At 34.6% G+C, this 21,585-nt stretch overlaps 1 protein-coding gene across 3 annotated transcripts in view; it reads left to right on the top strand.

The window, feature by feature from the left end:
• nup155 (nucleoporin 155) overlaps positions 1 to 14,853 on the top strand; it is a 28,105-nt gene extending 13,252 nt beyond the window's left edge. For all 3 annotated transcript variants that reach the window (XM_079407537.1, XM_079407539.1, XM_079407538.1), the window contains 17 exons: positions 1,782 to 1,848; positions 1,960 to 2,075; positions 2,882 to 2,985; positions 3,061 to 3,194; positions 4,215 to 4,406; positions 5,287 to 5,425; positions 6,511 to 6,646; positions 6,729 to 6,882; positions 7,490 to 7,594; positions 7,680 to 7,834; positions 8,636 to 8,765; positions 10,164 to 10,277; positions 11,571 to 11,691; positions 11,767 to 11,877; positions 12,460 to 12,596; positions 13,280 to 13,386; positions 14,142 to 14,853. In XM_079407537.1, coding sequence (XP_079263663.1) covers positions 1,782 to 1,848; positions 1,960 to 2,075; positions 2,882 to 2,985; positions 3,061 to 3,194; positions 4,215 to 4,406; positions 5,287 to 5,425; positions 6,511 to 6,646; positions 6,729 to 6,882; positions 7,490 to 7,594; positions 7,680 to 7,834; positions 8,636 to 8,765; positions 10,164 to 10,277; positions 11,571 to 11,691; positions 11,767 to 11,877; positions 12,460 to 12,596; positions 13,280 to 13,386; positions 14,142 to 14,280 — 2,161 coding nt within the window. In that variant the 3' untranslated portion in view covers positions 14,281 to 14,853. The remainder of the gene's footprint in view (positions 1 to 1,781; positions 1,849 to 1,959; positions 2,076 to 2,881; positions 2,986 to 3,060; positions 3,195 to 4,214; positions 4,407 to 5,286; positions 5,426 to 6,510; positions 6,647 to 6,728; positions 6,883 to 7,489; positions 7,595 to 7,679; positions 7,835 to 8,635; positions 8,766 to 10,163; positions 10,278 to 11,570; positions 11,692 to 11,766; positions 11,878 to 12,459; positions 12,597 to 13,279; positions 13,387 to 14,141) is intronic.
• Positions 14,854 to 21,585: the final 6,732 nt, after the last annotated feature.

Here is a 21,585-nt window from a genome sequence, read left to right as displayed (position 1 = left end):
ACAGTTCATCGCGATTAATCGATTCAAAATAAAAGTTAAGGCTTACAAACTATGTGTGACCCTGGAGCACAAAACCACCTTTTCTTTTTTTTTGAGATTTCTACATCATCTGAAAGTTGAATAAATAATCTTTCCATTGATGTATGGTTTGTTATGATAGGACAATATTTGTCTGAGATACAACTATTAGAAAATCTGGAATCTGAGGGAGCAAAAAAATCTAAATATTGAGAAAATCTCCTTTAAAGTTGTTCAAATGAAGTTCTTAGCAATGCATATTACTAATCAGAAATGAAGTTTTGATATATTTACGGTAGGAAATGTACAAAATATCTTCATGGAACATGATCTTAATATCCTAATGATTTTTGTCATAAAAGAGAAATGTATAATTTTGATCCATACAATGTATTGTTGGTTATTGCTACAAATATACCTGTGTTACTCATGACTGCTTTTGTGCTGCAGGGACACATGTGGGCGTGTATTGTCTCTCTTTATTATGTATATATAAATACTAGGGCTGTCAAAATTAATGCGTTAATAACACGTTAACGCAAACTCATTTTAACGGCACATTTCATTAATGCGCGATTATTGCGGTGTGCATGTTCTGTTTGACTGGATGCCTGTTGTTGGAGAAATGGAGATGCTGACAGTGTTGCCAATGTATAGCTTCAGAGACTTTAAAAAAGCGCTTAGCAACAATTTATAAAACGGATAGTTCCGGTCCTTGATTCTGATTGGTTGAGCCACGTTCGAAGCTGTTATAAATTACAAAGTAACACGCACCTTTGTTTACATCTGTGTGTTGCTCAGCAACCACTTTGTTGCAACCGTTTCTGAAGAACGACATCGTTTGGCGGAAGAATAATGTTTTATTAATATCATTGCATTTTATTTGCTCTGTTTTATTTTGTGAAACCTTGCTGCATATATGGAATAACCGTTTTATAAAAGCAATAAGCCCCGTGAAGCCGTGGTTTACAGTGAATTTATAACAGCTAAGGGGCGTTGTTAGGCAACGTGAAGCAGATTATTGCTTTAACATAACACATAATTGGACAAACCTTATTTAGTTTGAGACGAGCGTGAGGTTGTGCGTCTGCTCTGTTCAGCGAGCGGCGGAGAGGAGCGGTGCTTGTTAAACAGATATGTTCTCTAATGTTACATGCAAGTATAGCTGAAATCACAGCACAGCTGTTGTCTTTATCTTATGTGTATTTGATTTCATCAGACGACGGCTCTTATCAGGATTTTTGTGGGATTAACATCTGGGAAGGAAGAGCTGGTTATGTTGTCTTAATGAGTCACGTTTCAGTCACTATTTCATATTCATCCCGTTGTCTGACAACAGAAACATTGAAATATATCAATGAAAACAGTTTATTGGGGGGGAAGACGTGGCCTAATGGTTAGAGAGTTGGACTCGTAATCCAAAGGTTGTGGGTTTGAGTCTCGGGCCGGCAGGGATTGTAGGTGGGGGGAGTGAATGTCCAGCGCTCTCTCCACCCTCAATACCACGACTGAGGTGCCCTTGAGCAAGACACCGAACCCCCAATAGCCTTAAAGTATTAATTTAAGGTACATTTAGAATGAATAAAAATGTGTTTGTATTTATATATACATAATAAATATACACAGTACGCACAATATGTAGTATGTAAACAAACTTTTTTTTAATGGATTAACTGTTTTGCAGCCCTGCTTGTAACAGGTGGATGAAGGTTTATTTGACTGATTCTTGGCACTTATTTTTTAATGTTGATGCTTTGAAACAGGAGCATCTGGGATGGGAGTCTTTCGATGGAGACCACTATAACCAATGGGAGTCAGACTGTGACTATTGTGAGTAAAAAATACATATATATTATATACAATATATATAAAATACTTTATAGATTTATAAAAAATAAACACGGTTCTGTGTATTTCCCTGATGATGTTCTTTGGTTTTAGTTGGAGAGTACGGCCAGTTCCTCTGATCTGGAGGTCATCCTGATGGAGCTTCAGGGTTTGAGGGAATTCCTGGACAAAAACTCCCAGTTCAGTCCAGCTTCTCTGGGTGTGGGCAAGTAGGTGCCCTTTAGATCCTCTCCTGGTCATCTTGTAGTAATACACGCTGGGTTTTCTTCAGTTTCAGCTCAACAGCAGATCTATTATCTATTTAAATAAATCAATATTTAAAAATAAATTTATTTTTTTATCTTATTTTATTAATTTATTTTGAATTCAATTTTTGTTTGTTTTATTCAAATACTTATTTTCAGATATGTAGTTATACATTTTTTAATTGGTTTTTAAATGCATTTTTAAAAATTAAGTACTTTTTAATAAGATAATTCATAAATAGTTTGTTCTATAAATATATGTATTTTTAACTTTTAGTATTTAATTTTTTTATTTACAAATTTTCAGTCATATTTATTTATTAACAGTTTGTGTTAAACTAAAAAACATTTATGTACTTTATATAAAATATTTTATAAGATTTTACTTTCTTTTAAATATATTTTTACGATTTATACATTTATTAAGCATTTGATTTGTTTAATTTACTAATTTTCAGTTATGTACGGTAGTTATTAACTTTTAACTTAGTATTTAGTTATTTATTTTTTTATATTTAATAAAAAATGTAAAATAAAAATTATATTTGTATTCTATAAAATTATATATATTTTTTATTAGTTTTTAGTTACTTAAATTTTTTACATTTAGTGAAATTTATTATTTAAAAACTAAAAATATTGAAATACTTTATTATTGATCTTCATTCCATGTTTCTTTTTTGGTTCCTTAATTTTATGAAGAATTGTTTTATTACTTTGAAAGAAAATAGGTAAGCATTACTATACTATAACTCCCTTGATCTCCTCAGCTTCGGCTCGCCAGCAAACCTACAGCAAAGGCTTCTGGGATTCATGCGGCCCGATGGATCCGGCTCTCAGCAAGTGCAGCAGGAGCTCCAGAGGAAGTACCACAGTGAGTTTCTCTGTGTTTGTGAGTCTGTGTATCTGTGAGCGTTCATGTCTTCATCTTCTCCTGTTTGTTCCTCAGCGGAGGCTCAAGTGTACGAGAAAGCGTCTCTTCAGGCCATGCAGCAGTTGGTTCATCGCTCCTATCAGACGCTGGCGCTCTGGAAACTCCTGTGTGACCATCAGTTTAGCCTCATCATCTCAGAGATGCCCAAAGTACGACCCATCGCTCTGTTACCCCTCGAGCTTTCTCAAATATGAACAGTAGGGATGTAACGATATTATCTGTATCACGATAGCAAAACTGTCTGGATATTATCGTGGTCACATGACGATATGAAGCGATCGGTATTCTGGGCAAAAAGTGTAGTTTATTTATACATTTAAACTTCTTATTCTAAAAGGTGTTTAAAGTGGTGTTTTGGGTCATGATCTGTCAAACGAACTCGAAGCGAAAGCACAATATAGTCTCTTCTTCAAGTGTGTCTGAGTGTTTTAAAGCGAAGCTGCACTTGGTTCAGACGATCAGCTGCTGATCCGGTGTTTTCTGCGTCTCAGAATGAATGAATGCAGTCACTGCTGGGAGTTTAGCACACGTTTGGGAACAAAGTTCTGCTTTATTTCAGCTGCAGATGATTACAGCGTTTCACTAGATTTGTAGTGAGACGGGTTTTTGTTTTCTCTGAAGCTGGAGTTCCTTCAAAATAAAAGCTTAAAGTACAGCATGAATTACTGACAGCGAGCGGTTTAAATGCAGTCCAAACTCACAATATCTCTCTAAGTGTAGAAATTAGGAAAGACGTTTTGGAATTTCCCTTCTGTAGTGTAAAGCAGAAATAATATATATATATATATTTATTTTACAGGGCAATTGTTTTATATGGCTATTACTGTCATGGTTGTTATTATTATTATATTGTCTTAAATCAGCAGTGTGGATGTAATTTAGACTGAGACAGTAGATCACAAATAAAAAGAGAGTTGAGTCTCCTTTAAAGTTCAGCTACAAGTCAATTCACTGTTTCTTAGTTAAGAACACGGCTGTAGCTCTTCAGTTTCAACTCTCAAAGTGCTTTAGATTTTCAGTTCATTTTTTAAAAAATATCACAAATATGGGACTTCTTATTGCGATATGATCTTATCGTGGGATTGTGATATCGTTACACCCCTAATGAACAGTCTATTCAGTCAGATTGTTGATGCCCAGAGATTGCTGTAATCTTGGTTCTCTGTCAGGAGTTTCAGGATCACATTAAGGCGGTGAGTTTTAAGGATGTGGTTGTTTCTGGACGGGAGCTGAGCGGCGCTCTCATCACGGCCCTCATTAACGTGTATATCAAAGACAGCGCGTCTGTAGACACCGTCAGCACTCACCTGAGAGACCTCTGCCCTCTGCTGTACAGCAGCGACGACAGCATCTGCTCCAAGGTACCTGTGCTCCACACAACACTCCCAGCAGCTGCAAAACCCCTTTCACTTATTTCATTCACTTGCTCTTTCTATTCATTTATATACTGGTTTCAGTTTTAGCTTTTTACTTATTATTTTTAATTGTTTTTGCATTTGTTCATGTATTTATTTATTGTCTTTATTTGACTGATTTTTTTATTTTAGTTTAGTTCATTTTAGTTCTTAATTTATTACAATTTTAGTTTGTATTTTTTATTTATCTGTTTAGTTTTTATATTTCAGTATATTTAGTTCTGTTTCATTTATTTAGTTGTTTATTTTATTTTATTTTTAAATTTACTTTTTAGTGACACTTATTTTATTAGAAAAAATACTGGTCCTATTTTTATTATTATTTAGCTCAGTTATTTACTTATTTTATTTTTCATTGATTTAGTTTGGTTTTTAATTTAGTTGTGTTAGTTTATTTTTGTTTTTAGTTTAGCTATTTTTATTGTTTTGTTTTTTATTACTTAGTGTTTGTATTTATTTAATGTAGCTATTTTAGTGTATATTTGGTGTATTTTATTTTAGTTAATTTGTTTGTATTAATTTAGTTTTTAACTTTTTTTTGTGTATTTTAAAAATAAATTATTTTAGCTTTTTTTTGTTGTATTTAACGTAGCTATTTTTTGTAGCTTTTTAAACTTTTTTTTATTTTTTTATTTTACTATTGATTATTACTTTTATTTGAACTTAACTATTCCATTCCATTCTAACTTATTTTAATAAGTCTTTATTTCCTGACACCTTCAGAATCGAGTATATGAGTTATAGCTCATCTATATGAGTCCGTATGGAGCTGTGTGTTTTATAAACCGGACGCGGTTGAGGATCAGATCTCTTTCCCTCCTGACAGGCCAATGAGCTGCTGCAGGGCTCCAGACAGATCCAGAACAGGCTGGAGAAGGAGCGAACGCTGAAGGAGTCCCTGCGTCTCTATCAGCAGATCAGCCATCATACAGACCTGCCCCTCGTCTGCTCGCAGTACCGGCAAGGTGAGCGCAGACAGAGCTTTAAACGCTGAACAACTGAACCATTCACCTGCTTTTATCCTTATACAACCATCACGCACTTCTTGCACATTTCTTCCTCCTGATGCCATTTGCACTATTATAGTCATTGGCCAAATATAAACATATTTAGTCATTTAGCAGATGCTTTTATCCAAAGGGACTTACAAATGAGGAGAATAGAAGCAATCAAACTCAATAAAAGAGCAAATGAGCTATAACAAGTCTCTTAGCTTAATGCAGTATACTAGTAAGTTTTTTTTTTTTTAATTTTTTTTTTTATTCTATAATAAAGAAAAAGAACAGAACAAGTAGTGCTAGTTGTTTTTTTTTTTTTTTGCTTTTTGTTAATTGTATAGTAAATAAAAAGAAAACGAATAGAATACAAAAACAATAGAGAATATTTATGACCCTGCAGCACAGAAGCAGTCATGAGTAACACAGGTATATCTGTAGCAATAGACAACAATACATTGTATGGATCAAAATTATACATTTCTCTTTTATGACAAAAATCATTAGGATATTAAGATCAGGTTCCATGAAGATATTTTGTAAATTTCCTACCGTAAATATATCAAAACTTAATTTTTGATTAGTAATATGCATTGCTAAGAACTTCATTTGAACAACTTTAAAGGAGATTTTCTTAATATTTAGATTTTTTTGCTCCCTCAGATTCCAGATTTTCTAATAGTTGTATCTCAGACAAATATTGTCCTATCATAACAAACCATACATCAATGGAAAGATTATTATTCAGCTTTCAGATGATGCATAAATATCAATTTTAAAAAATGGACCCTCACTGTATAATGCACCGTCTGTTTATTCTTCCTTTGCACCTTATGTTGTATTTATAGTCATCTGCATTGAGCTGGTCTCTGTCCTTCTACCTCATAACTTGCACTATGTGTCATAAAGCTTACTGTATAAACATATGTATATTTATTTGCATGCTTTATTTGCACTTCTGGTTAGATGCTAGCTACATTTCATTGGCTTTGCACTTGTACTCTGTACAGTTAATGACAATCATGTTGAATCTCGTCTCATCTAATCGTGTCCAGTGCGTTTCTATGAGGGAGTGGTGGAGCTTTGTCTCACAGCCGCTGATAAAAAAGACCCTCAGAAACTGGGACTGCACTTCTACAGGAACGGAGAGCCGGAGGAGGACGCCAGCGGTCAGCAGGCCTTCCAGGAGCGGTCAGTTCACACTTAGATTTCTTTTACAGGATCCTGAGGTGCTCATGTGGGATTTTCTGGTTTAAACCTTGTTTTCGTCCAGACTCTCCTGTTATAAATGCATCACGGACACCACGCAGGAGTTGGTGAACCAGAGCAAAGCGGCCCCTCAGTCTCCCAGCGTCCCCAAACAACCCGGCCCCCCCGTCATGACCTCTGACCCCAACATGCTGAGCAATGAGGACGCTGCCGCTCATGTGAGTCACAAACCACCTGCTAGAGCCTCATATACTTCAGTTTGAACCTGTTAGATGCTCTTATTTATAGCGCTTCCTAAGGTTTGGAATTTGCTTTTATTTTTATAATTTCAGTTTTTAGTTTTAGTAATGTGCTTGTCATTCTTGTTTAATTTCTAATTACCTTTAATATTTTATTTTGATAGTTTCGTTAGTTATTTCCACTTTATTTCAGTTAGTTGCCAACATTTCTGATGTTTACGTTCTTCCTCTTATTTATTTATTTATATATATATATATATATAATATATTGTGGTTTAAGTTCATTCATTTATTTTAATGTTAGTCATTTTAATACTTGAGCTTAATTTATTTTATTTGTTTTGGTTAGTTTCCAAGGCAACATTTCTAATGTTTTTCCTGCAATATTTATATTTTCATTCTTTTGTTATTATTTGTAATTATCTTTAAGTCATTACTTCAAATTAAATGTGTTTTCAGTTAGCTGCCAAAGCCATTTTTCCTCTATTTGTATTCTTAGTTTGACTTCAGAACAGTTTAGTTGTGTTTAGTTAACAGTGACAGCGTTGGTTAACTCTGGATGCTGTTGGACTGGTTCTTCCCTCAGTTTGAGCAGATGCTGGGACTCGCTCAGAGATCTCAAGACGAGCTCTTCCACATCGCTCTCTATAACTGGCTCATTCAGGCCGATCTCACCGACAAACTCCTGGAGGTACGAATGATGGCATGCACACTTACTCAGCATAGCTTAAAGTCTCTCTGCTCAAAGTGTTGAGGTGTTTTCTGCTCTGCTCCAGGTGAACTCGCCGTACCTGGAGGATCATCTGATGCACATGATCAAACAGGACCAGAGTAAAGTGCGTAACATGGACCTTCTGTGGAGATACTACGAGAAGAGCAGAAGCTTTGGCAAAGCAGCACACGTTCTGGCGCGGCTGGCTGACATGCACAGGTAACATGCTGGTTAGCCCCGCCCACTGAAATCTGATTGGTTCAGAATCTCTCTTCTCATAACTGCATTTAGTAGGGCCCTATGATCTCCGTAATGCAGGAAACACGGACAGGATCCTGGAATCCAGTCATTAAAACAGAATTTACAGTTTAACACGGAATGTCATGGATTTTTCATCCAAAGTTTGGATGAATTAAAAGTACATCATTATACTTCAATCAAATCACGATATGGACTAGTATCTGTGAATATTAAGGGAAAAAAGCATTTAAACTATGAATGGTTCATGTTCTGTGTCTCTGTGTGAATGAATGGTGCTACTGAAGCTTGCTGTGATTTCAGCGTCTGTCGTCTCTCTAAATGAAGACATAAATACATGAACAACATCCCAGAACTGCTCTGAGTCACTTCATCAGCATTTAACCCTTTCATTAGAAATGCTAAAACAGGGTTTGGTAACAACCACAAGTTGTGAAAAAATAAAACATTTCATAGGGCCCCTAAACATTTTTATTAAACTTTTAATAAACTGATGTTAAATTATTAATTAAAATCATGAAATCTATATTAGACATGCTTTTTAATAAAAAAAATAAAATTCAATTTAACCCATAAGAATGACTTCAGAAAAACTTTTACGGAATTTGGGGAAAAAATCAAATGGATTTCATTGGTCCCTGATTTAGATATTTAAATTCCCGCTTCTGTACATTGATATGAAGCCCTATAAGTGTGACTTGCCTCAATATGGTGGTGTGACGGTGGAATGAAAGTGAAGGTTTGTGTTGGGTTTGTGTGCAGCACGGAGATCTCTCTGAAGCAGCGTCTGGAGTACATCTCCAGAGCCATCCTCTCCGCCAAGAGCTCGTCCTGCGTCTCTTCACTGGGAGCCGACGGAGAGTTTCTGCATGAGTTAGAGGAGAAGATGGAGGTACGGACACGGCTGCTGAGGACCTTCAGTGAAACAGCCGTTAACATGATTTACAACAAAACAATCTGATTGTGATTTGTTTCTTATAAAAGCTGTGATTGTAATTCAAAAAATATTTGTAGGGCTGCGCAATTTGCCAAAGAATTCACATTTATATAGATATGATAAGTCATATATACATACATACAATATTTGTATTATCATTATATAAAATATGAAACCATAAGAAATATTATTATTGTAATACACAACTGTAAAGTAAAACAATGAGCCTTTACATAGGTATTTAGCAGACACTTTTATCTAAAGCGACTTACAGATGAGGACAATAGAAGCAATCAAACCAACTAAAGAGCAACGATACACAAGTGCTGTAACAAGCCTCAGTTAGATCAACACTACACTAGCAAGGGTTGTTTTTTAATTTTATGATAAAAAGAAAACAGAATAGAGCAAGGTAGAGTCCGAGGCTTTTTTTGCTTTTGTTAATTGTATAATAAATAAAAAAACAAAAAGATTTGAGAAGCTAGTGTTTTAGGAAAACAAGTTTGTAAATGAATAGAGTGCAAGTCTAAAAGGGGCAAGTATTGTTTAAGAATAGAGTTCAAAGGTCAAATAAAGATGGCAGAGATGTTGATGGACTGCTCGGGTTGAGTTGGGCAGGTCACTCAATCCAGCTATTATAGAAAAATAATACATTAATATTGTAAAATTACTCTTGTCAGCAGTTTAACAATGAAAAATCTTTTCTGAAATAAGGATAAAAATTTGATGAAGCTTAAAATTTAAAAACTTAAATATAAATGAGAAATGTTGTCATGGCAACTAATTTACAATTTGTTAAGGTAGTAAAATTACTATTAAAAAAAGCTATATAGAAATATTTCAATAAAACCATAAAAATGACAAGAATTTCTTGTTTTATTTAATTTATTTATTTTTTACTTTAAAAAATGAACCAACTAAACACAGTCAAGATCAGTAATAATTATTTTATTTCTTTTTAGAAAGATTAACCATAACTGTTTTTTGTTACTTATTTTAAAGCTTCTTTTAATTCAACTTTAATTACACAATCAGAACCAAGTTTTGTTAACCATACGTTTCAGCTAAAGTATTAATTACTAAAACTGAAATAAAAAATAATAAAAAGGACAAAAGCAGATCAAATGACGTGAACTAAGCTTAGAATGTAAACTCTCAGAATAACACTTGCTCTGCAGCGTTGAGAACATCAGATCAGCAGCTGCTGGCATGTAATGAACACAGATGTGCTCTGCTCTTCGTTTAGTGGAGTTGCAGCCTTTGTGATTTGATAACTGCACAGTTTCAGTTTTATTTTGCTGATTCGCGCAGCTCTAAATCAGTTTTGGCTGTAACGCTGCTCTGATTCTTTAGGTGGTGCGGATTCAGGTGCAGATCCAGGACACGCTCCGCAGACAGTATTCCCAGCATCCCTCTGTGCAGGGAGCCATGACACAGCTGGACTCCGAGCTCATGGACATTACCAAGGTAAATGGAGACGGCTCCGTTGCATGCAGTAAATGCACTCCTTGATCTGCTGTGTTTCATTATAGGTTTCATTATCATCAAAAAAACACATTTAGAATATTCTTTGAATTTAAAATAAAAATCCACATTCAGATGCAAAGACGTTGCATTCAACTTTTAGGTGCGTGTCAGGCAGCCTTATAAGTGGACGAAATGCCATGACGATGTAATTGATGTTGCTCTTTAATGCTTTTGTTGGTCTATCCAGCTGAACCCACTGGATGCTGCGTTGTTCATTCAAAATATTGCACAAAAAGAGAACATCAATGCGGAGAAGATCTTGTTTACAGGCAACCAAGCCGGTCACACAGAACACATTTTGTGCTTTTTCTAGAAATACGTCTATCACCATTGCACTCTCGTCTCGCACAAGAGAGCCAGCCGCATGTTTAGAAATCCATGCAAAATTAATGCAAGTTCAACTTTTAAAAAAACATGTCTTGAGACTATATGGCGGGGGGGGGCCCATCCCTCTGCATCTCATGTTTTTAAATAGAAAAAGCACTCTTTGTGATTGGCTTTCATCCTTTTTTATTAATCATAATGATGTGGTTTTGTTTATAAGTGTTTAAGCAACTTAATATGTGACCATAAACCACAAAACCAGTCATGTAGGTTCATTTTTTGAAATGTTTATATTTATACATCATCTGAATAAATAATCTCTCCATTGATGTATGGTTTGTTATGATAGGACAATATTTGTCTGAGATACAACTATTAGAAAATCTGGAATCTGAGGGAGCAAAAAAATCTAATTATTGAGAAAATCTCCTTTAAAGTTGTTCAAATGAAGTTCTTAGCAATGCATATTACTAATCAAAAATGAAGTTTTGATATATTTACGGTAGGAAATTTACTAAATATCTTCATGGAACATGATCTTAATATCCTAATGATTTTTGTCATAAAAGAGAAATGTATAATTTTGATCCAAACAATGTATTGTTGTCTATTGCTACAGATATACCTGTGTTACTCATGACTGCTTTTGTGCTGCAGGGACACATAATTGTTTTATAAACATTATTCAGTGTTTTACAGATGGTGATGTTATTTTATTGCTTTAATCAACATGCATTAGTAATATTTTGCTCGATGCGTCCTCTTGTGGCGTTTTTCCCCCCTAACTGAAATTATGCCTTCGGAATATTTAAAAATGTATAATATTTAAGTGCAAAGCTGGAGTTTAGTCTTTCAGCGGTTTCGACAGCCCTATTATTTAATAAGCATGTTGTGTTGGTCTCTCTGCAGCTGTATGGTGAGTTTGCGGATCATTTCCGGCTGTCGGAGTGTAAGCTGGCCATCATTCACTGCGCGGGACACTCGGACCCTATCCTGGTGCACTCGCTGTGGCAGGAGATCACAGAGAAGGGTGAGAGCTCTCGCTGACGTCTTCCTCTTCCTGTGCCGTGGGGCGCTGCGTCTGACGGCTGCTGTTGTGTTTCAGAGCTGAGCGACAGTGTGGCCATGAGCCCGGCGGACCGCATGACTGCTCTGAGCCTGAAGCTCGTCTCGCTGGGGAAGTTATACGCGGGAACACCTCGATACTTTCCATTAGGTAATGATTTCATTTTCCACTCAAGTCGAGGCTGGGGTATACAGTATATCTGAGATAATATGGTAAGTGTAATTATTGAGTATATCACACAAACACACCCAGAGAGTATTATTCTATTAAAACTCTAAATCCAAGGCATTCTCAATTGTAGGTGGCAAAAATGGCTCTGTGTATGCATATATATTTATATTTAGTTTAAATGTATCCATGTCCCCTCTGAGATACATGTGTAAATACATCTAAATGCTGTTTCAGATGCAGATTCCAGAAATGTTTTATAATGTCGGAATGAAAGACACTAAATGCCGCTTCTTATTCTTACCCAAAAATACAAAATGGAAGAAAGAGTTAAAACTGAACACAATCTTGCTACTCAAGCTGTGTATGAACACTTTTTTTATCCATGTTTATTTGCTCCTTTTCCATTTTGCTTTTACTTGTACTTTTTCTTTCAGTACTCAAGTATGTGTAATATTTTGAAAATGTTGTTCCTCCTTTGTAAGCCGCTTTGGATGAAAGCGTCTGCTAAATGTGTAGCTGTAAATCATGATCTGATCTCATGCCGTTGTATGTGATCTTCAGACTTCCTGGTGAAGTTTCTGGAACAGGAAGTGTGCCGGTTGAACTGGGACGTGGGTTTTGTCACCTTCACCATGCAGGAGATTGGAGTTCAGCTTCCACGACTGCTGGAGGTTTACGACCAACTCTTCAAGACACGGGTCCGAGAAATTAATGAAACTATTGCACTGTTTAGATTAGCAGCTTCTTTATTCATCTTCAAGTTTATCTCATAATCCTCTTAAGGATTGATTAATGCTGGTAATATATTCATTTACTTATGTTTTGTTTTAAATTATACATTTAATTTGAAATAAAAAGTAAAACTTTCTTTTGTTATTAATTTAATACATTTTGAATTTATTCATCCATAATACTATTAAGAATGGCTTTATTTACTCATTTTAAAAATATTTAGTATTTAAATTTTTCATTATTTTATTTATTGATCCATAATACTCTTCATTTTTTTTGTTTTTGTATTTTAATTTATTTATTATAAGGATAACTAAACATTAATTTGTTTTATTAGTCCATAATCCTTTCAAAGATTGTTTAACAGTAGTTATATATTTCTTTACTTATGTTTTATAATTATATAACATTTAATTATGTAATTACACTTAACAGTGGTGTTTTTATTTTTTTTACTTTTTATTTTTCTAAATTTCATATTAATTTATATGTTAATTATTTTTTTAAATTATTATTATTATTATTGCTGTATTTAAAAGGTGAAGTGTTTGTCGTGTAACTTGAGATGGCATCTAAACAGTGCGGGGAGTAAACAAACCCAAAAATATGTAAATGTTGATAATAATAATAATTTCTGTGCTTCACCCAGGACCCATGTTGGCAGCGCCTTAAGAAGCCGCTGCACCTGGTGGAGTGCATCCATGTGCTCCTGTCAGGATATGTGAATGACCCCAGCCGAGTGCCCACCTATGACCGGTAACATCTGCCCACCACATCTTCTATATATTACATTGTTCACATGTGTCCCTGCAGCACAGAAGCAGTCATCAGTAACACAGGTATATCTGTAGCAATAGACAACAATACATTGTATGGATCAAAATTATACATTTCTCTTTTATGACAAAAATCATTAGGATATTAAGATCATGTTCCATGAAGATATTTAGTAAATTTCCTACCATAAATATATCAAAACTTCATTTCTGATTAGTAATATGCATTGCTAAGGACTTCATTTGAACAACTTTAAAGGAGATTTTCTCAATATTTAGATTTTTTTGCTCCCTCAGATTCCAGATTTTCTAATAGTTGTATCTCAGACAAATATTGTCCTATCCTAACAAACCATACATCAATGGAGAGATTATTTATTCAGCTTCAGATGATGCATAAATCTAAATTTAAAAAAATTAACCCTCATGACTGGTTTTGTGGCCAATGCAGTGTTGCCAAGTGTGTGGTTTTCCTGCAGAATCGTGCTTCTTTAACACTGTTGTCGCGGGTGGTGTTTGATGTCCACGGGTTGAAGTGATCCCAATAACCTCATATTTAGCCCCTGGAGTGTGCATTTACCAGGGGGAGCCTGCTAAAATGCAATGTTTACCAGGGGACCCCCCCCCCCCCCCCCCCATGAAATGCGATTGAGCTAGTTTTCAGTAGCAATTGGGTGGGTTTTGTTGTGAAAAAGGATCACGTTTTATTGTGACCCACTCTTTCCTTGATTGCAGACGGAGGTTTACTAACACTTGCCTGGATAACATCTGCGGGTATCTGGTGGAGCTGCAGTCCTTGAGTCCAAACGCAGCTCTGCAGGACATTATACGCAACTTCAAATGCCTTCAGGCCAAACTGGAGAAGCTCCATTGATGACAGTGAAGGGCTTGCCAGCGGTCATTTTGTTCTTGATGTCATCTGATGGACACCCTGATACTACAGCAGCCTGACGCCTCTCATCGCTGCAGGACTTCAGTCTTCATATTTACTGATCATGAATAATCACTCATGCAGCCATGGAGAAACCCAATAGACGGATGAAATAAACACTTCTCATATGTATTCTTCAGTTTGCGTAAGTTGTTGTGGTCATCAGCAGATGTGAAGGTGTTTAATACAAGATTTTAATTTCTTATTCAGTTCTAATTAATCAGTCGGTATGTGTTCATAAACTGTCCGAGGAGGCGCTTATTCTAGAGGTTTTCTGCTGAAACACTATCTGTGGTTGGTAATGTCCCCACGGAGATGTGGTGATGGTGGATGTGATGAAGGAAACATCATGCTCTCGTCTGCTTTCTTCTAGTCGTCAGGTTCAACAGGCAGTCTTTTATGAAAAGGACACATTTTTATGAAAGCCTGAATCTTTTCAACCACCTTCTAGTTTTGTGTAATATGTATTGCAAATGATTTGAAAATAATAAAAAGAAAAAGTTTTGTTTTAAATTATAATTGTGCAAACTCTAATTTTCTGAGGAATTGTTTAACATTTCAAAATAATAACTTATGATTTAAATTACATATTATATATACACACCCAATATTGATTATAATGTTGATGATTTTAAATCAAGTTAATATCTTGTAAATTCTAAATGCAAATGATAATTTTGTGTAGATGTTAATGCATATACTAACAGTTTACAGTACTTTTTTGCACATTTATGTTTTGCTGTTTTACAAAGACTACGTTCAGATGTTTCTGCAGCGGGAAACAACTTGATTTTTACTAAGGACTAGCGACACCATTTATTTTGTTTTCAATATGATGCTTCTAAACTGAACTTTTAAATTATGAAATTATTTAATGAGTAAAATTGGTAATGATACCCATATTTGCTTTATATTTGAAACGCATTTGAACATTCAGTGTCCCTTTATTGTAACTTATTAGGTTATATTTTTGTTTGCACGGTTAAAATAATGTTTACTGTAGTGGTAACCATGGAAATCTACAAATACTATACAGAAGTATAGTAGTATAAATATAAAAACTATTTATAGTTGCAGAATTTATGTTTAAACGTTATTGAAATTACAGAAGAACTTTCAAGGTCTTATTAGCTAAAGCATTAACAACATTAACTTCTAATTAGGAATTCAGTATTTATGAATCTTTGTTAACATTAGTTAATAATAATACAGCTGTTCTTTGTTAATTCATGTTGGCTCAGGTCCATTAATGTTAACAGAAACTACTTTGTTTTATTAATTTCATTAACAAATGTTGAAATTAGCGTTAATAATGTTTTAGAATAATTTCTCATCGTTAGGTCATGTTAACTAATATAATGTTAACCAATACAACCTTATTGTAGAGTGCTACCGAATTCACTTCATAAATAAAAGAGAAATGATCTAATTATAATCAGTATAAGTATATATACACGTTATATTGACTAATTATATTTGGCAAAATATGATATATTATAAATGGGTGTTTCTGCAACTACAGGCACTTTTAAGTCCCAGCTGTGACATTTTAGATTTATGTTAAATGTTTATGTCATATGATGCTAAATATATTCACAGTGTCATTACACACCTTGACAAAAAATATGATTAATGTGATTTAATATAAAATTATGAAGCATTTATAGGCCCAAACACCAACTCTGCTCATAATGTTGAGATGTGTAACACAAGCTAATTGAATTACAATTTGACATTATTTGAAATGGAATTGTTTAATATGCATATTTATGTCATCTTAAATGGTATTATTTACTTATTTTTTCAACTAAATGTGCAAGGTTTACTGTATATTAAACTTCAAATATTCAGTCTAAATGTTTTCTTTTACTGTACAGTAGCCTGTTTTTGATTTCATTTAACATTGTGTCCTTACCGACGCAAGATGGCATTATTTTTATTTGCAAAAAAATATATTTTAACACTTAAGTTGAGATGATTTACATATTCAAATTGAAACATCTGTAATAAAAAGCTAAATATGTTCTCTTTAGTGTGCATGGAAACAATTGGCATCTAAGGGTACTGACTAAATCTTACACGGCACACAGAAAACCATCAAATCACTTATTTTGTATATTATTTTTAATATCAGTATTTACAAAACTGCACAAAATTTGAAAAAGCTATTGAAATATATTACATTTTTATTTAAATTAAAAAAGAAATGTATATAATGAACATTGTCGCAACATTGTGGTAAGGACATTTTGTAAGAAGAGTTGAAAACACAAAGAAATAAACCAGATTAAAATCTTTATGTATAATTTATGTTTACCTTTTTTATATGTATTACAGACTCACAGGGAAAAGTCACAGGGGTTGATTTTTGGAGCGTCAAAAGAGCCCATAGTTGCAGAAACACCCAAATATACTTTAAATATATGAATTATAATGTGCTGTCCTCCTTTATGTAAATAACATTGAGAATGGCACTCGTGCAGATTTATAATTTGTTAAGTGGCATAATGAGCATAATTACAGTGATCACCAAAGCACTGGAGGGAGAGTCCTCTTTTTGCATTGGTGGTGGACAAAATGATAAACCAGTTGAATAATCTTTTACTACGATTCACACATTTCATACAGAAACAAGAGGTATTTACAAACATGGTGTGTACAAACAACTAATTGCTAATCACTCGAGCTTTGTTTACATGTTTTGGCATTAATCATCAAAGCTTCCTTCCTCAGATTATTTTTCCAGTCCAGTTGAGTTTGTTCACACCATGCGAGTACACACATGGAACGAAACAGGTGTAAGAAGCTCCTATAATACTGGTGAGTTTCTGAAGCTGCTGTAGATGTGGAGCATGAGGTGAGAGAACCAGCAGAAGATGAAGATCAGATCAGAGCTTTGGATGGCAAATCATTTAATTAAATTATCCATCTGCACCGGAGCTCCTCCGCGTCTGATGGAGCCCAGCAGTTTCTGATGCATTACACGCTGATGAACATCCCGAGAGATCGGATTAAAGTAGTTTCATGAACCAGTTGTTCACAAACTGCTCCAGTGTGTCTGGAAGAGGTTAATGAAGAGGACATCGTTGGGTCACAGTTGAGATCTGGATTTGGGAAGAGAGAGTAAACCCAGCCAGAAGTTCCCTGTAATGCCAGTCAAGCAGAAAAACACTCTTATTGATGACTCAACCCAGTCTTGAACCTCCATCTCGGAGTTGTTTTACTCCTGAATCCGGTTTGGAAAAGACTCTTGTTTTGCTTGTAGATCCAGTGTTTGGCAGTCAACTTTATAAAGTACTGATGCTATCACGGTCACATCACAGAAATCTCCTGCTATACTGAGAATGAACCCAGAACAAGTAGTGGATGCATTTTCATTTACACAATACAAACATTAATTAAGCACATGATTAATGTATTGTAACTTACACCATTACTTTGCAGAAGCTGTAATTGTTATCCTGCATGTACTTGCAGCAGGTCTGGCATTTTGATTACAAATTCCCTCTATTTTTCTGATTCTATATTGCAAATGGTTTGAAAATCATACTAAACAATGTTTAATGAAGTGAAACTTTCAGTTGATTATCAGCATATTTGAATGCCTTTTTTATTTATTTAGGGCTTTACAGTATGAATGTTAAAGGGTCAGTGAGTGAGACGACACAACAGGCAAATATACATGTTTTAAAGCCTGACATAAGATTTAATCGAAAAAAATCTATTTTTTAATGGAACAGTTTATTGAAACTTTAGACAAATCTAAACAAAGTTTGCATATGTGATTTTATTGAGTATCATATTTGATGCATCAGGCTTTTATGGCTCATCATAATATAATACAGTGAGAATATAGAGGAAAAAACTGCTCATTGTTTCAAACGGAGCTTAATGTATGCTATTTGGTGCAGATATTTATATGAAATTCTGAAGCTTGTAAATCAATGAGATCTTTATAACAGTACAGCAGATACTTACATAAAATGATCTAAATATCAGACTATATCTCCAGTAACATGTCTATATCTCCAGTAATATGTCTATATCTCCTCCAGTTATATGTCTATATCTCCAGTAACATGTCTATATCTCCAGTAATATGTCTATATCTCCTCCAGTTATATGTCTATATCTCCAGTAATATGGCTATATCTCCAGTAATATGTCTATATCTCCAGTAATATGTCTATATCTCCAGTAATAGGTCTATATCTCCAGTAATATGTCTATATCTCCTCCAGTTATATGTCTATATCTCCAGTAATATGGCTATATCTCCAGTAATATGTCTATATCTCCAGTAATAGGTCTATATCTCCAGTAATAGGTCTATATCTCCAGTAATAGGTCTATATCTCCAGTAATATGTCTATATCTCCAGTAATATGTCTATATCTCCAGTAATATGTCTATATCTCCAGTAATAGGTCTATATCTCCAGTAATAGGTCTATATCTCCAGTAATAGGTCTATATCTCCAGTAATAGGTCTACATCTCCAGTAATAGGTCTATATCTCCAGTAATATGTCTATAGCTCCAGTAATAGGTCTATATCTCCAGTAATAGGTCTATATCTCCAGTAATAGGTCTATATCTCCAGTAATAGGTCTATATCTCCAGTAATATGGCTATATCTCCAGTAATATGTCTATATCTCCAGTAATAGGTCTATATCTCCAGTAATAGGTCTATATCTCCAGTAATAGGTCTATATCTCCAGTAATAGGTCTATATCTCCAGTAATATGGCTATATCTCCAGTAATAGGTCTATATCTCCAGTAATATGTCTATATCTCCAGTAATAGGTCTATATCTCCAGTAATATGTCTATATCTCCAGTAATAGGTCTATATCTCCAGTAATAGGTCTATATCTCCAGTAATAGGTCTACATCTCCAGTAATAGGTCTACATCTCCAGTAATAGGTCTACATCTCCAGTAATTCCAGTAATAGGTCTATATCTCCAGTAATAGGTCTATATCTCCAGTAATAGGTCTATATCTCCAGTAATAGGTCTATATCTCCAGTAATAGGTCTATATCTCCAGTAATAGGTCTATAGCTCCAGTAATAGGTCTATATCTCCAGTAATAGGTCTATATCTCCAGTAATAGGTCTATAGCTCCAGTAATATGTCTATATCTCCAGTAATAGGTCTATATCTCCAGTAATAGGTCTATATCTCCAGTAATATGTCTATAGCTCCAGTAATAGGTCTATATCTCCAGTAATATGTCTATAGCTCCAGTAATAGGTCTATATCTCCAGTAATAGGTCTATATCTCCAGTAATAGGTCTATATCTCCAGTAATAGGTCTATATCTCCAGTAATATGTCTATAGCTCCAGTAATAGGTCTATATCTCCAGTAATAGGTCTATAGCTCCAGTAATAGGTCTATATCTCCAGTAATAGGTCTATATCTCCAGTAATAGGTCTATATCTCCAGTAATAGGTCTATATCTCCAGTAATATGTCTATAGCTCCAGTAATAGGTCTATATCTCCAGTAATATGTCTATAGCTCCAGTAATAGGTCTATATCTCCAGTAATAGGTCTATATCTCCAGTAATAGGTCTATATCTCCAGTAATAGGTCTATAGCTCCAGTAATATGTCTATATCTCCAGTAATAGGTCTATATCTCCAGTAATATGTCTATAGCTCCAGTAATATGTCTATATCTCCAGTAATATGTCTATATCTCCAGTAATAGGTCTATATCTCCAGTAATATGTCTATAGCTCCAGTAATAGGTCTATATCTCCAGTAATATGTCTATAGCTCCAGTAATAGGTCTATATCTCCAGTAATAGGTCTATATCTCCAGTAATAGGTCTATATCTCCAGTAATAGGTCTATATCTCCAGTAATATGTCTATAGCTCCAGTAATAGGTCTATATCTCCAGTAATAGGTCTATAGCTCCAGTAATAGGTCTATATCTCCAGTAATAGGTCTATATCTCCAGTAATAGGTCTATATCTCCAGTAATAGGTCTATAGCTCCAGTAATATGTCTATATCTCCAGTAATAGGTCTATATCTCCAGTAATAGGTCTATAGCTCCAGTAATATGTCTATAGCTCCAGTAATAGGTCTATATCTCCAGTAATATGTCTATAGCTCCAGTAATAGGTCTATATCTCCAGTAATAGGTCTATATCTCCAGTAATAGGTCTATATCTCCAGTAATAGGTCTATAGCTCCAGTAATATGTCTATATCTCCAGTAATAGGTCTATATCTCCAGTAATAGGTCTATAGCTCCAGTAATAGGTCTATATCTCCAGTAATATGTCTATAGCTCCAGTAATAGGTCTATATCTCCAGTAATATGTCTATAGCTCCAGTAATAGGTCTATATCTCCAGTAATAGGTCTATATCTCCAGTAATAGGTCTATATCTCCAGTAATAGGTCTATAGCTCCAGTAATAGGTCTATAGCTCCAGTAATAGGTCTATAGCTCCAGTAATAGGTCTATATCTCCAGTAATAGGTCTATATCTCCAGTAATATGTCTATAGCTCCAGTAATATGTCTATATCTCCAGTAATATGTCTATATCTCCAGTAATAGGTCTATATCTCCAGTAATATGTCTATAGCTCCAGTAATAGGTCTATATCTCCAGTAATAGGTCTATATCTCCAGTAATAGGTCTATATCTCCAGTAATAGGTCTATATCTCCAGTAATAGGTCTATAGCTCCAGTAATATGTCTATATCTCCAGTAATAGGTCTATATCTCCAGTAATAGGTCTATAGCTCCAGTAATAGGTCTATATCTCCAGTAATATGTCTCAGTAAGATGAGCTGTAAATGATCCAAACATATAATGCAATGCTGATTGAGAGATGAAGAAATAAACGCTCCTCAGAAGATGTGAGATGAAGATCATTCCTCCGCTGAGGAACAGAGAAAGTAAAGCTTCTGGAAACAAACGCCCCTCAAAAGATCCTGATGATCAGATTTGAGACGCACTGATTTTTATAGAAAATGATTGATAGAGAATCAAGTAAAGCTGAGCTGCTTCAGTCCAGTAAGAGTTCATCTGGAGATATGACTGCAGTTATTCTGACCTTTACTTGATCAAAATCAGTCCAGATTTGACTGGACGCTTGTACAATTACACTAGAAGAGCTTTTACTGGATAAAACACTCTAAACTATCAGACGACAGAAGACAGAGTAGATTGAATGTGACAGGTTTATCAGCAAATCTTGATTATGTTGACAATACAGGCCTTTGT

This window comes from Barbus barbus (assembly GCF_936440315.1).
Source record: "Barbus barbus genome assembly, chromosome: 45".
NCBI lineage: Eukaryota > Metazoa > Chordata > Actinopteri > Cypriniformes > Cyprinidae > Barbus > Barbus barbus.
This window is presented reverse-complemented; position numbering and strand designations above follow the sequence as displayed.